The sequence below is a fragment of the Solanum verrucosum genome, unplaced genomic scaffold (genome assembly GCF_900185275.1).
Source record: "Solanum verrucosum unplaced genomic scaffold, falcon-dt-bn FXZP01000255.1, whole genome shotgun sequence".
NCBI lineage: Eukaryota > Viridiplantae > Streptophyta > Magnoliopsida > Solanales > Solanaceae > Solanum > Solanum verrucosum.
The window spans coordinates 2,049,628-2,064,964 of NW_026020006.1; the positions used below are offsets into that span (position 1 = coordinate 2,049,628).

Here is a 15,337-nt window from a genome sequence, read left to right on the forward strand (position 1 = left end):
TTGTAATTTTTAATGTTTTTTAAGTCATTTGTAAATGATATATGTTGCTTCCTAGATTGAGACTTTTCCATTTGTGACATATACTACCATATTATAAAACTCCCTTTTAAACTCCAAAATTAAATCATACTTTGATATATTTTACATGTCTATAATTTAAGATCATAAGATTCAAAATTTTTTTACTTTCTAAAATTTCGTGTCAAGTTAAAATCTGACAAAGAAACTAAAATATAGGGAGTAGAAAATAGTAGAGAAAAAAAAGTGCTTACTATGATAAACGAAATAAAAAAATAACAGGTAATTATAAAATCGAAAACTACAAGAAAAACTAAACAATTTTCGATCACCTACTATTAGCGTTCTACCCTAATTATCAACTTTTATATAATTTTATTTAGGATCATATCCTCAATAAGTTGTACGTATATTACATATAATTCGCACTCGTCAAATGCGATTTACCCTTTATGTACTTACTTACCCTTATGTCCCTTCTGCATTGCCGGTAAATGCCACGTGGAATTCTACTTTTGTAGCTTATATTTTGTCCTTTATTTTCATTACAAAAAAATTATCTTGTAAATTTTGATAAATAAAATGTTTTCATGTCTTTTTATAATAATGCTTATTTTAGTGACAAATACCTTAATTGTTATATACGTATTTTTTTGTCCTAATTTATGTGACATGATTGAAATTTTAAGAGTTCATGAAGTTTTTATTGGAACATTTTTTATGTATTTTAAATTATATAAGTTGTTAATTATTGTGTTTTATAGTAATTTGTATGTAATTTTTTATATAAATTATATCTCATGAAATATAAAAAATTTACATTCGAGTTTACGATCAAAGTTTGAAAATATGAATCTTCATTAACTTTTTGGTTTTACGATTAGAATATTGAGTCCGGGCTCAGCACGGACCAAGCACCACCAATATTGTGATAGGTTTGATAAATCGAATTATCTATTGTAAAATGTTTGATATAATGGGAAAAAGGGGGGATGGGGAGTGGGGGGGGGGGGTGGGGAATCATTTCTTGCATTAATTTTTTAAAATAATTCAATCCTTCAATTAGTGAATTCTATATTAAGTAAGATATGTTAAAAAAGAAGATAGATAAGTAAATTTAAGATTATTAGAATATACAAAAATTTAAAAGATACCTATATAAATCTCCCCTAACTTTAACAAATTTAAACAAAATCATACATTATCACTTTATTTCTCTTTATTGGCACAAATATTATTATTATTAGTTTGCTACATAGTACTGAAAAAGTTTATTCTCAATATTATATATATATATTATTTTAAAAGAGAGTTTATGCCCAAGTTCTACTATATAATAAATATAATATATAATATTTAAGAAAGTCCCAATTCTGAATATTATATATTATACTTGGGCATAAACTCCCTTTTAAAAGTCCCACAAGTATAATATATAATATTGAAGATTGGGAAAAGTCTCAATCTTGAATATTATATATTATACTTGAGTCTAAACTCTCTTTTATAATATAGTAGAATATATTCACACAATTATTTTCATCTTCACTATCTTTATCTTCTGATCATAATTTTTTTTTTTTACTAACTAACATTATATTTCGTACAATATTGTTGGTCTAACCATTATTCTATTCCGTATAATAATATTGGTCTAACCACCGTTCTATCTTTATATTAATGTAGGTCTAATCACCACTATACTTACCTTTTAAGTCTTGGTGACAAACAAAGTACCCTAGAGACAAATCTTTATTTCACCCAACTTGCATCGATTCAAGTATGTGACAACATCATCAATCCATATGTGTCTTTGAATAGGAACCCAAGATACTTAGGGGTCGTTTGGTAGAGTGTATTAGGAAAAATAACGCATGCATTAGGTGTGTGTATTAGTAATACCTTGTTTGGTACACTTTTTTATGTCATGTATAACTAATGCTTGCATTAGTTATACACTATATTGTGTATTAAGTTGTATATTACTAATACCAAGAAATTCTAGGTATTAGTAATACATAGCATTTTAACACTTGCATTATATTATATAATTACAAAAGTACCCTCAAAGCCTTTTAAAAAAACATTTTCCATAGTACTTGCTTCAGAAACCTTTCATCTCTCTGTACTTTGTCAATGGAAATTCAAGATTAGGTTTCTTCTTCCCTTTGCTCAATCGAACATTGTTTGCTCATCTTTACAAGGTTAGTACTCTTATCTTTCATTAAAATCTCTATTTTTCAACATCTCTTTCACAATTTAAGATGAAATTTAGGTTTAGCTTGTTTTTTTAATATGCTTTGAGCTCATCTATTCCACTCTTTATATGGTCGAAAATTAGGAATTTATGCACATAGATACTTATTTAAAAGCTTTATATGTATTCATTCTTATTTTTATGGCAAATATAGGTGTTATTATGGATCTTCAACCATTATCAGGTATTGAATATATTATTCTTGTGGAGATATTGTTTCAGCAAGTTCTTGTTCTCCTTATTTGTCTTTTCATGGCTAGTCATGGTCATTCTCTAAAAAGACGATGTCGAAACAGACGTGAGGTTAGGTATTGTATAAGTGTTCGAGTTCCGAAAATCATTTCTCACTTACACTATATCATAAATGATAATGGTAGTGTATGTATCGATAAGTTAAGAATGGATAGAAATGCCTTTCACACTTTAGTTCTCTTAACTAAGGATATTGGAGGTTTGACCGATAGTAAAAGTATGTCAAGCAGCGAAAAATTAGCAATGTTTTTAAATATCTTGGCTCACCATGAGAAAAATAGATCAATCAAGGTTGATTATATTAGATCGGGATGGAGCGTAAGTCAGGCTTTCAATGAATGCTTGAGTGCTATTCTCAAACTAACTCCATTGCTACTTATTAATCCTAAACCAGTACTTGAGGATGAGATTGAAGATCGATGGAAATGGTTTGAGGTAGGTGAAACTGTCGTTTATCATCTTTTAACTTGTATACAAAATATGCAGTTTTAACAGTTTTAGAAAAATATTATATATTTTGAGATAACACTATAATGTATCTTAAAGGGTTGTTTAGGTGCACTAGACGGTACTTACATTCCCATTAGAGTTCCAATCCAACACAAACCAAGATATAGAACAAGAAAAAGAGAGATAGCAACTAATGTTTTGGGAGTTTGTGATAGGAATCTCAATTTTACTTATGTGTTACCTGGATGGGAAGGTTCAGCTGCCGATGCTCGTGTATTACGAGATGCTATAGTACGAAGGAATGGTTTGAAAATTCATGAGGGTAGGCCTTATATATGCTTTCAAGTTACATCATAGAAAGAATGGTACTAGTAACTAAATTATATGTTTATATTATAGGTAACTATTATTTGTGTGATGGAGGATATACGAATGGAAAAGGATTTCTTTCACCTTATCGAGGTTATAGATATTGGTTAAAGGATTGGCGAGGCGATAATCCATCGCCTCAATGTAAAGAAGAGCTTTTCAACATGAGGCATGCTAGAGCTCGTAATGTAATTGAAAGGGCATTTGGTTTGTTGAAAGAACGTTGGGGAATTCTTAGAAGTTCTTCATGGTACTCGGTTAAGGTTCATAACAGGATCATTAGTGCTTGCTGCTTGATTCATAATTTCATTTGTAGAGAAATGGAAGTAGATCCCTTAGACATTGATATAGAAGAACATATGGAGTATCAACACGAGAATATTGATGTTGTTGAATCGTCGGAGGAGTGGACCACTTGGAGGGATGAGCTGGCTCAATCAATGTGGAATGCAAGATATAACAATTGACATATTGCTACTTGTTAGCTATAGAACCTTTTTGGACTTCATTTGCTCTTTAGAACTGGCCTAGTATAAATTGTTTAACTGCCAGAAACTTCTGTTTTTTTTGTGACCTTAATTGCACACCCTTATGTACTATTCACATTTCTTTTGTTGTATGCTTTAGTTTATAGTGAATCTTATGATATTTGGTTCTTCCTGATTTTTTTGATAATCTGTCGCACAAGTTCTTACAGGCGAAATGAATAGTCAAACATCATCAAATAAGAAATCAAAAAAATCAAGCAACACAACACCTTCAACACGAAGGACATGGATTCCAGAAGAAGAACAAACTCTTTTAGACGGGCTTAAAGAGTTGTGTGCTAATGGTTGGAGAGGTGATAATGGAACCTTTAGACCAGGACACTTGATGGAGTTAGAACGTTATATACACAAATATCATCCTACAAGTGGATTGAAAGGTGAACCACACATCAAAAATAAAATGAGATATTGGAAAAGATGCTATGGAAGTATAGCTTTGTTGAAGACTCGAAGTGGTTTGGGATTTCAATATAGTGATGGAACTATAATAGTTGACGATCTAAAACATTGGATTGACTTTATAAAGGTAATTAATATATTTTTGTTATTTCATATGGTACTTTCCTTATTAGTTCCTTTAATTATTCATAGTTGATGTGCCTTTAAACTAGTGATCAAGTAAATTGTTATCATCACATATATAGTAGCATCTAGCCTCTCTTTAGATCCTTTTACAGTTAATTAATATCATATTGTTCTATTTTATTTTTTAATTTTCTAGATTGATCCACAAGCCAAGAAAATGAATACTAAGAAATGGCCACTATTTGAGGATTGGGAAGAAATCTTTGGTAAGGATAGAGCAACAGGAGAGTTCGCTGAAGGGCCGCTAGATGCTACTGAAGAAATTCAAAAGAGTCAAGCTCCACAACATTCTAATGACATGAGTTTGGGATTTCCTATTGATGTTGATCTTGATGATGATGAAGAAGAAGAAGAAAATGCTTACTATAACTCTAAAGTTGGTACTGAAGAAGCTGAAAATGCCACTGGACAAGGTGGATTTGCTACAGCTGAAGATTTCACCGAACCTAGTTCATTTACTAGAGCTGAAAATGTCACTGGACCTAGCGTATTTAATGAAGGAGAAAATGTTGCTGGTTCTGAAAATGAACATGCTGGATCCCGAAAAAGTCATAAACAAGGTGAGTATTCTAAAAGATCATCTTCTAATGTTAACGAGAAAGAGAAAAGCAAGAAAAGGAAAAAAATAGTAGAGGATGATAGTGAGACATTTCTTAAGGGTATGATGGAAGTTATGAAAAACTTTACTGAAAGTCAAGACAAAAGAATTGGTTCCTTGATTGAAAAGATGGGGGATTGTGATCGAGCTGATGTTCGTGGTCAAGTTTATGCTATCCTTGAATCCCCTGTATTTGAGTTGTACACCACAGAGCAACGTATAAAAGCTGCAATGATTCTCTGTAAAGACGACAAAAAGATGGAATTATTTTTACGTATGGGTGAACATGATCGTCAGACAATGATGTGGATGGCTGTCCATGATAAACTTTGAAGTACGGTGAACTTGTGATATAAGTGGCTACACTAGTTTAGTAATTTTTGCTTGAAATCACTTCGAAGTGTGACAACAGTGGCATATTTTGACATCTTCGATTATTAATGTGCGCATGAGCATGTTAAATCTTTTTGTGTAACTAAGTTTTATCAAAATATCTCAACTCTTGTGTCAATGCTAAGTGTAGATGTAATTAAATAGTTGTCGTTACAGCTCTTCAAATTCTCGTGTAGCTATTTAATTTTGAGATTCTGAAATGCAATTATATAGCTGCTATGACAGTTCTTTAATCTGTCCTATATTTCTCTGTCTTGTTTCTGTTTTCCTTTGTTAATTTCTCTATGAGTTGATGGTTCATAGTTGCTGTGATGCTCACTTGGTATTGAGATCCAGCTAATCATTGATTGGTTGATCCTCTTTTGTTTTTTTCTGTTTTGGGGGAAGGGAGTTACGAGCTCTCTTTTCTTGCCACCTCCTTTCTAAATTTAAGAAAAAAAAGTAAATGATTCTGGCAGTAGCAGCTGGAACATTGCATCAGTGGGACAATTAATATGGTAGATTGTAATGAATAAGGAAACCTTGTGGGTAAAAATGGGTACATGGAATTTATCTTAGAGAGGAAACCTCGATATGGAGTCACAGGGCACCTATTGATAGTAGTTGGTATTGGAGGAAGCTTAATGCAATAAAGGAACAGATACATGGCTGGTATTGCAAGGGAACAAGTTCCTCTACAGGCAACTGCAGAATCATCAACTGGAAGCAGAGGAGTAGTTGTTGGTGCTGGAATGGGGAAGCAGTGTATTTGTTCACCAACAATCCATCCAGGCTCGTTTAGGTGCAGGCATCATCATGCTGATTATAAATGGGTTGTTCCACAAGGAAATAAGCAGAATCACTTTGGTGCTTCTGTCGCCAAGGCTTTATGACAATTCTGCCGTACAAATTCGAATTGTCATTTGTAATTTTTCATTTTTTAATAAGATGTAGATGATCTTGTTCGTACGTCTCAAATATTTACTATGTCCCAATTTATGTGAAACTATTACGAGTGTTTAGTTACAAAAAGAGATTTGCAATTATTATTTTTGTGATATGTGAATTTAAATGGATAAAAGATGTATGGCAGGGGATAACACAGTGGACAGGCATAACAATGACAAACAATGGGATTAAACAAGTTTTGGAGAGAACAAAAAGGAAGCATTGGAAACAGTTTCAAAAAGAGACATTTGCAGCTATATGTGGGGCTATTCTCTACCACACATGGCGTGCAAGAAATTGGAAAAAATTTAAAGGGAAGCATGTACATACAGAGGAGGCAGTAGCTCAGATAAAAAAAGAGATTATAGAGAGAGTACAGTTCTTCAGTAGTTCAAGGAAAGCACAAAAATGTAAACGGTTTATTCGATTACTTAGTAGTTAGTTTTCTTGTTTGTTGGAGGCCTAGTTTCTGATATCAGAAATGGGTACTCTTTATTTGTATTGGTATTTTGTGGTAATGGAAATAATTTACATTTCTAGAGTGTACATGATGGATAAGGAGAGTATCAAGCAATAAAAGTGTAGCTAGGCGTAGTTTGATCTCTTGCAACTGCTTGCGCAGCAAGTTGATGTATTTATGGAATTGAGGTCTTGATAATAATGTGGACTATGATCCTTGGTTATCTATTAACAGATAATTGGTTGTTTTTTTGTTTTGATGAAGAGCAGATACTTGGTTATCCATTAGCAGATACTGAATTTTTTCCACGTTTTGTTACCAAAAAAAAAAATTGACCTCATTGATGAAATTCATTTTGGAAATCTACTAATAATGGAGCTGACATCTTCTTCTTCTTCTTTTTTTAATCTTATTTCAATATAGTAACAACTATTTAATTTTATATTTGAAAAAAAGAAAAGAATAGGAGTAAATAATGTTTTAGCAAAGAACCTTGTTGCAAAGGAAGTGTACAAAGAAATAAAGTGTGAAGGGTATTTTTGTAAACATACATCTTTTTAATAGACATTATGCAAAATTTGTTATTTCTAATACATCAAACCAAACAGTGTATAAGAAATAATGCAGACATAACTAATGCAAGCATTACTAATGCAAGCACTACTAATGCAAGCATTACTAATACACCCTATTTTGCATTATTCTTATACACTCTACCAAACGACCCCTTAAAACTTTATTTCTTATAGATGCATCAATTCTCCCTTTCATCTCCATTTCACGAGTTAGTTACGTTATTTGAATTAATTCTTCATGAGTAATTTTTAATAAAATTAAACCAAACAAAATGTCAATTTGTTTAATCTTTTAACTTAATTTTCTATTTGAATCAATTTTTAGCCAAATCACCACAACACTCATTTGTTACACATTAACAATATGTTTAATAAACTTTTAAATTTATAAGTAACAATAATTTGCAACATATTTTCTTAAACTAATATCCATCTAAACATGCTGTTGTAGCTGTGATTGACAAATAGAGTTTCAGAGGAAAAACTCGTAACAACAATGAATTCCGCATCAATTTCCAGCACAGATTTCAGAACTTTCTCGAATCTTCCGTCACGCCGAACTGCATACTTAGCTCATCGGCGCGTAGCCGAGACGCTCCCTAAAAGTGCTTCTTCATTGCCGGAAAGAGTAGGTAGCAGCAGTAGCAAAGCTGGAAGGAAAACCTCTATTCGCTACACTGTATCTGCTAGCTATGGTGATAAGGAATTGGGTTCAGTTAACTCTAATGAGTATACTTCTCCGGCGAAGGCACTCCGGAAACTATTAAAATCGCCGGGAGTTCATCAAGGACCAGCTTGTTTCGATGCTCTCAGTGCTAAGCTTGTTGAGCGAGCTGGGTTCGATTTCTGCTTTACAACTGGTATGTATTTTTGTACTATGTTTAAATCGTTTTTACTTTTAATCACCGAGTAAATCCAGTTGATTCATGGTAATTTGACTATTTTAAGCTAGCTGTTGACGCACTACAGTGGTACTACTTTATCTTGGTTTGGGACTGGCTATAGTTCTGGACTGCAGCTCTGATTATTTCTACAGACGGTTAGACCAACTTTGTTGTATGGGGCAAAGTGCTGGCTAGTCAAGTACGCCCACGTCTAGAAGTACAATGTAGTAGAGATGAGGATGCTTAGATGGATGTGTGAGCATACTAGGAGAGATATGATTTAGGAATGAAGTAATATGGGATAAGGTGAGAGTGGCTTTTGTGATGTGGTGGACAAGATGAGGGAAGCAAGGCTAAAATGGTTTGGGCATGTGAAGAGGTGATGTGTGGATGCACCAATAAGGAGATATAAGGGGTTGGGCTATCGGATGGGTTAGGAGAGGTAGAGATAGGCCAAAGAAGAATTGTAGGAGGTAATTAGACATGACAGGACACAACTTCAGTTTACTGAGGACATGATCCTAGATAGGAAGGTATAGAATAGAAGGTATGGAGATCGAGGATTAGGGTAGAAATGTAGTAGGTAGCTGATTGGTGTTGTACTTTAGGTGGGATAGGGAGGGGACTAGCCTCCTCCACACTTCTTCGTACTCGGTAGTATTATTATTTAGTATTCACATAGCTTCTTATTCTTTGACATGTTTTACCATCTGTTGCTTGTTGCTTATTTGCTTTGTATCTTACTATTTACTTTCTGTTGCTTATTCGCTTTGTATCTTTTAGTAAGATATGAAGCCATGAAATAAGCCAAAGGCGAGACTCTCTGCTATAAAGTTAATTCTGGAACTAAAAGAATTTCTAAGCTCTTTAGCCTCAGTTCTTGTTAGGTTTATGCATACTACCTGGTTTATGGCTCCATATAATGTTGTTAGTTAGTCTAAACCCTTCTGCTGTTGGTAGAGCTTGTGTAGGCGTTGAGGTGTGCCTCGTCTCTACAGACTATACGCACTGGAAATTAAGTAAGGTGTTGTATTAGAACTTTCAATGTTTTAGTTTTTCGTTCTTCTGATGTAACTAAGAATGAAGTTATAGTGAGTTTGCCAAATACTTCCCATGTGTTCTTTTGTTAGCTAATATCTGGAGAACATCTGTAGGTTTTGGAATATCTGCTGCACGGTTAGGACTGCCAGATGCAGGACTAATTTCCTACGGAGAGATGGTGGCTCAAGGTCGAGAGATCACACAAGCAGTGTCCATACCAGTAATTGGGGATGGAGATAATGGATATGGTAATGCCATGAATGTCAAGAGAACTGTGAAAGGATATATTAGAGCAGGTTTTGGGGGAATAATCCTTGAAGATCAGGTTTGCGTGTGTCAAGCTTTCTTACCCTCTACTGTTGCTTGATCATTCTTGCTCATTTTTGCAACTCTTTATAATGTTTTCCATTTCCTCCTCTAGCAATGGTGTTAACACATTCGTTTTCCTCAGTCTGTAATTTGCTGTCTCTTTTGAAGGGTGGCTTCCAATTCTCATTTTCCCTTTATAAGTTCCTACAGAAATCGATAATGTCCTTCTTGATTTCCACTGGATTGCCAACGGAAGTGCCATTTAATTTTCAGCTTGTCTATATGGTTGTATCGTTTAAGAGCATTTGCCATCATCTGAGAGAACTTTCGTGCTCATGTCTCCCTTTAAACATCTGAACTCCATCTCCAAGAGATTTTTTCTACTTGGGAAATTTTTGGAATTCCACGAGTATAGATCTACACCACATATACAGCTTCATGTAATGGTTTTGTTTTTTTTCACTTTCATTTGAGAGGGGGGAACAGAAAGGAATGCAGAGTATTAGAATTTTCCTTTCATGCGTATGATTTGCAAGGAAAATTATATAAAAGAATGTAACTTCTATTGGGCTCACTTCTTTAGTTGAATGAGAAAACAAATGAGTTCAGACTTCGTCATTCCTCACTTCCTATTCAATCCAAACAGAAAGAACTGGATATCTTTAACTATCTCCACCATTTTCCTTCTTCTTTCTGCCATCCCTCTTTCCAAAAGGTGTTTTTTTCTTTTTTGATTATTGAGTTAGTGTCATGAATAAGTCTTCATCCTCTTCCTTCCGTTTCTATCTCTTACCAGTTACCACTCATGTGAAGAAAATATTTCCACTTGTATTTAGAAACGTCTAGTAACTAAGTAAAAGAAGCCAATCTACTTTAGATATGACTTGGTTGTAGGTACTAATATCTTGATTTTGATGCCTTAACTTCATTTATTTCAAACGAGGCATCTCACAAAGTGCAAGTATTTGGGGATGTTAATTACAAGTCTAAGCATGCACTCTAGGATGCCAGTGTTTTAGGTTTCATAGTAGAGAATATAATTTTACATTCTTGCAAAACTTGAATGATTTTTCTATAGTGGACTGTTAGCTTTTGTACATGCTATAAGAGATGGACCACTTTTCCTTCTTTAGGACTTAAATAAGGAGAAGCAATTAACATGCAAATAGAAGTTTAATCTTATTGATTTGTTTTGGAACACACACTTGGTCAACAAATGTCCCCGTGTGCAAGGCATTTGTAGTTCTATTTATCTTCATGTCACATATGACTAAGTATTACGGCTTCAATTTAAGGGGTGGTTGACTCTTCATTGGTGTTCTTTATTTAGGCAGAACTTTCATAGCAATGAGCAAAACTGCAATTCACTGAATCATAATTTTAACCCTCAAAGTTCATGTATTATACATTGTCTCTGCCTTTATCTAAATACTTTTGTACATCCAATAATAAATAAAGTATTTCCTCCTTGTTCTTTGTGTTTTTTTGGTATCACTAATACTTTCTCCCTGTTATTTGTTCTTTTTGTTAATTTTATGTCAAAAGTTAACGGTCTTACAGAATATAGTTGAAATTCGTATTTGTTGTGGATCTCCTTTCCCTTACCTCCACCTTGTTTTTGGACTTAATCGCGTGTAATGCTGTTTTTGAAGGTTTCTCCCAAAGCATGTGGTCACACACGTGGCAGGAAAGTTGTTTCTCGGGAGGAAGCAATCATGAGAATAAAAGCGGCTGTTGATGCTCGAAAAGAAAGTGGATCTGACATTGTGATTGTGGCACGTACTGATGCACGCCAAGCAGTCTCCTTTGAAGAAGCCCTTTGGCGGGCACGTGCTCTTGCTGATGCTGGAGCTGATGTTCTGTTCATAGATGCTCTTGCTTCCAAAGAAGAGATGAAAGCTTTCTGTGATGTCTATCCACTGGTTCCGAAGCTTGTATGCCTTCTTTTCAGATTTTGCATTGACTAGCATGTTTATATTGTTCTAATTAGAAAGCTCCACTTGAAATATCAACTCCAACACATTCTCTAAAAGCTTCATTCTAAAAAAAAAAAGAAAAAGAACATTCTCTTAAAGGTAGATCTTTAGTTAGTTTGTTCTGTTGGAACTATCTTACACCTGCTCATAGTGTTGACAATTTTTTTGATTTTGTTAGCTCACTGGTTCTAGCATAGGGAAACTTGTCTTGGAGTTAAAAATGTCTTTTTGTCTTTTGTGCTGGCGCTGACATGCCTTTTATCTTTTGTTATATGGCATCTTCCTGATGCCCTTTCAATGATATTCTATTCCTCAAAAAAAAAAAAAAAAAAAAAAAGAAGAAGCTTTATGTAGTGTATATATTCTTCTCGGTGGCGTCCTTATGCCTTTGTACTCATGATCAGGGCTTTGAGTTTTGTTATACTGGAGGAACTTTCAGCATTGATTTGGTGTAAAATTTTCTGATAGAGCTTTTACAATTGCATCCAGGCAAATATGCTTGAAGGTGGTGGTAAAACACCAATATTCACTCCTATTGAACTTGAGGAACTTGGATACAAACTTGTGGCATATCCACTTTCCTTGATTGGGGTATCAATCGGTGCAATGCAGGTTAGATTTTGTACTTCATATTATCCTTTTCCTACAGAATTTTTACTTATTCATTCAGGTTTTATAGTTAGGCACGCATCCTGGAAGTATACACATAAAAACAATACACTTGCTGGCTATAGATCAAACCAACCCAGAAATTCCTTTGCCCCACCCTATATAGCAAGTATGACGGTGATCTCATGAGAATATCTTCCCTAGGAAGGAAATCACTTACCACCAAATTGCCCCTTCTGTTTCCCTACTTGAGGAACATCTTTTCTTCCTTCTTTTTTCTCTTTTCGTTAAAATTTAGTGATCTCAAAGTTTCTTATCTGTGCAAAGTTGTAGTTTTTGGACTAAGTGAAGCAAGCATTGAGAACGAGGTACATAAGCAGCAGGCTATTATTCCGTGAGAGGCTATAACATTTTTTTTTTTTTTGATAAAGTAAGTTGATTCATTGATTGGCATAAAGAAGATGCAGAGGATATAAAGCTTTAGTAAATGTTTATGTAGTTTGTGGTTTTGAGTGTGCAAAAACAATCCAAATCCCTTGCTTTCCCAGTTTCTCTACCATTGAAGAAGTATCTGGTAACATGTGAAGAGATGTCTTTATCTAAGGGACTCTTTATAAAGGCAATTGATGTTGCACTTAACTTTCTTTGTTCTATATCCTCATATCAAGCATATCTTACTGAGGCTTGGAAGGGCTTCAATGAGTAAGTCATCATGCAGTCGGTCATTGGTTTCTTAGTATTGTTTCTATTTTCTATGTTCTTTTTGCTTCTTCCTGCAATTTCTCCGGAATGTATATAAAACAAGACTTGAAACAGAAATAGCTAGATTGCTCCCTACATAATCAGTTTTTAGTAGAAAAGACTAATTCTTCACTTGTCAACTACTGGCTTGAGATATAGACCCCATGACAGCTTGCCAAAAAAATTTCTGCTGCACAACATTTACCAAAAAAACGTTGATTTGTTAACTCGTTACTAACATCTTCAGGATGCATTGTCTGCCATTAAAGGAGGTCGGATACCATCGCCGGGTAGCATGCCTTCATTTGAAGAGCTAAAAGAAATCCTAGGTTTCAATACCTACTATGAAGAAGAGAAGCGTTATGCAACAACAAGCAGTCAACTTCCTTCTCGTAAAGGTGAGCAATGCCGTCAATTTAGGCTTTCTAATTATTTGAAAAGACAATTTGGATTCAGATCTTGTCAGATTATTTTAATTCTGATCCAAAGACATTTTACCTTGCTTTCACATTTTAAATATCAGGTGATTTCTCATCAAACAGCAATGAGTATGGTGTTCAACCCGGCATCCAAGCTGATAGAGAGCAGAGGAGTCAAATACCAGAGAATCCTGTTGAGGTATTGATACCTGAGGTGTATGACAAATTTTCTGGTGAGGGTAAGAAAGGAAATTTCTCAATGGCCTGGTCTCGGAAATTGAGAGTAAAGATTACTGGAAAAGATGGATTTGAAAAGCTAGATATCAGAATTCCTGTAAGTTATACTCCTCAGCTATTTTTTGTCTTTCAGCTATTACGTATGTGAACTTAGTGAGCTAAAAACTATTTACAATAAATGTTTTAAGAAACTATTTAACTGTTTATGATGCATGATGAAGGGATCACACTATCATAGACATAGTTGATATTGTCTTGAGGTTTAACAATGAATATTTGAAAGAGCAACTCCTAATTTTTTATAGATATCAGTTTAGGTAAATCATTTTGAAGCCTCGTTGTTTGAAGCCTTGCAATGCTAGCACCCACAGTCTGCTTATTTTTTTCTTTTTAAAAGGAATGCTAACATCGGTCTGCCGACTCAAATTGTTCTGCTGGACTCAAGCAAGGGCTTTTATGATAGTAACAGGCTAGAGATATTGACTCTTTGGTGGGCCAAGAATTAAGTAAAATGCTTCAGATTTAAGGGATGCATTCTTATCTACGTTATAAGCTATGTGGTAAGAGACTCAGTTTTGATATCAAATATACTGAGTTCTAGATTCTAAGTTTCAATATCTTGACAAATTATCAAAACTCAAATCTCGATAATTTGTCAAGATATATAGTTTCAAATTATCAAGATTTGAATTTTTAAGAGAGAATAATTCCTTAGTTTTGAATAACTGATATTGGTATTTGGTGCCAAACCATGTTTCAACCATTTTGTTGGAGCCGTTTTTTTTCTTGGGGTGGGTTAGGGGGTATAATCACTTGTGCAAAAACAGCTATGAGTTCCTAAGGAGTGCAGCAGAGCCATTTCTTAACTGAAGAAGGTCCAACTCATATGCTTTAACTTCTGAACCTTTTTGTTGTTTCATTAATGTTGTGATTCTTGCGCGAGGTATCCACAAGAGAATATATGAGGTGCCTGTTTAATTCAATTTAGAGTTATATTTGTGATATCTTTAGCATTATGCGCTTTCTTAAGGTTCACGTGTGTGCATGATCAATCTCTAGGCTGTCTTGGTTCTGTAACATAGTTTGAACTTGACTTTACATGAATATGGAACCCCATCCTCTATATTTTAGTGCGCATGAAACTGTATGCACATTATCTACTGCATCAAGTTTATTAGTTTTTCCAATATTTTGCACGCTTAATTGTCTCTTTTCCGCAGGCTGGGTTTTTGGAAGGAATCACAAACATAGTTCCAGGTATGTTTGTTATTTTAAGTTGTTGGTGATGTCTTTTGAAAGTCAAATCTTATGAACACATTTCTGAAAAGTTCAATTTCTCTGTCTTTTTTTTTATACAGCTTTGGTAGGTGTAAACATCAAGTCTCTGTTGGATGAGGCAACTTTAGAAGAGGGTGGGAAACAATTGCTGGATTTTCAGGATACAATGGGTGACAGGATACAAGTTATTTTGGAGTAAAGGAGTTCTTGCTTCTTATTCCTGTATTTTGATGAATCAATCTTGGGCAATCTAAAATAATTTGGTCATTATATGGCAAGTTGGCAACTGATGTATAATCCCTAGTTCACCTTGGCCCCTGAGATCTGGTCTAATTGGAAGAGGCATAATGTGTGGGTTAAGCGCATGTCACAGTATTATTTTCGGCTTGTATGTATGGATTTTGACTTAAA

General features: G+C 34.3%; 3 protein-coding genes across 3 annotated transcripts; all 3 read left to right on the forward strand.

Moving 5' to 3' along the window:
• The first annotated feature begins 2,674 nt into the window (after positions 1-2,674).
• On the forward strand, positions 2,675-3,813 carry LOC125819463 (protein ALP1-like). Its single transcript, XM_049498890.1, has 3 exons — positions 2,675-2,962; positions 3,074-3,281; positions 3,377-3,813. The coding sequence occupies exons 1-3, from the start codon at positions 2,675-2,677 to the stop codon at positions 3,811-3,813; spliced, it is 933 nt and encodes a 310-aa protein (XP_049354847.1).
• Positions 3,814-4,048: 235 nt separating this feature from the next.
• Positions 4,049-5,430, forward strand: LOC125819464 (uncharacterized). The gene is made up of 2 exons (XM_049498891.1): positions 4,049-4,420; positions 4,616-5,430. The coding sequence occupies exons 1-2, from the start codon at positions 4,049-4,051 to the stop codon at positions 5,408-5,410; spliced, it is 1,167 nt and encodes a 388-aa protein (XP_049354848.1). The 3' UTR covers positions 5,411-5,430.
• A 2,460-nt stretch (positions 5,431-7,890) lies between these two features.
• LOC125819484 (uncharacterized) lies at positions 7,891-15,196 on the forward strand. Its single transcript, XM_049498916.1, has 8 exons — positions 7,891-8,292; positions 9,471-9,682; positions 11,319-11,600; positions 12,132-12,254; positions 13,240-13,390; positions 13,516-13,745; positions 14,869-14,905; positions 15,007-15,196. Exons 1-8 carry the CDS (start codon positions 7,929-7,931, stop codon positions 15,123-15,125), a joined length of 1,518 nt encoding a protein of 505 aa, XP_049354873.1. The 5' UTR covers positions 7,891-7,928; the 3' UTR covers positions 15,126-15,196.
• The last annotated feature ends 141 nt before the right edge of the window (positions 15,197-15,337 follow it).

Bases quoted from the DNA above. Each gene is read 5' to 3' on its own strand.
- LOC125819484 (XM_049498916.1), top strand. From the start codon at position 7,929: ATGAATTCCGCATCAATTTCCAGCACAGATTTCAGAACTTTCTCGAAT. The intron at 9,683-11,318 runs GTTTGCGTGTGT...CTGTTTTTGAAG, and splicing joins GAATAATCCTTGAAGATCAG to GTTTCTCCCAAAGCATGTGG. The intron at 13,746-14,868 runs GTAAGTTATACT...TCTTTTCCGCAG, and splicing joins AGCTAGATATCAGAATTCCT to GCTGGGTTTTTGGAAGGAAT.
- LOC125819464 (XM_049498891.1), top strand. From the start codon at position 4,049: ATGAATAGTCAAACATCATCAAATAAGAAATCAAAAAAATCAAGCAAC. The intron at 4,421-4,615 runs GTAATTAATATA...TTAATTTTCTAG, and splicing joins ATTGGATTGACTTTATAAAG to ATTGATCCACAAGCCAAGAA.
- LOC125819463 (XM_049498890.1), top strand. From the start codon at position 2,675: ATGGATAGAAATGCCTTTCACACTTTAGTTCTCTTAACTAAGGATATT. The intron at 2,963-3,073 runs GTAGGTGAAACT...TGTATCTTAAAG, and splicing joins ATCGATGGAAATGGTTTGAG to GGTTGTTTAGGTGCACTAGA. The intron at 3,282-3,376 runs GTTTGAAAATTC...TTTATATTATAG, and splicing joins TGCTATAGTACGAAGGAATG to GTAACTATTATTTGTGTGAT.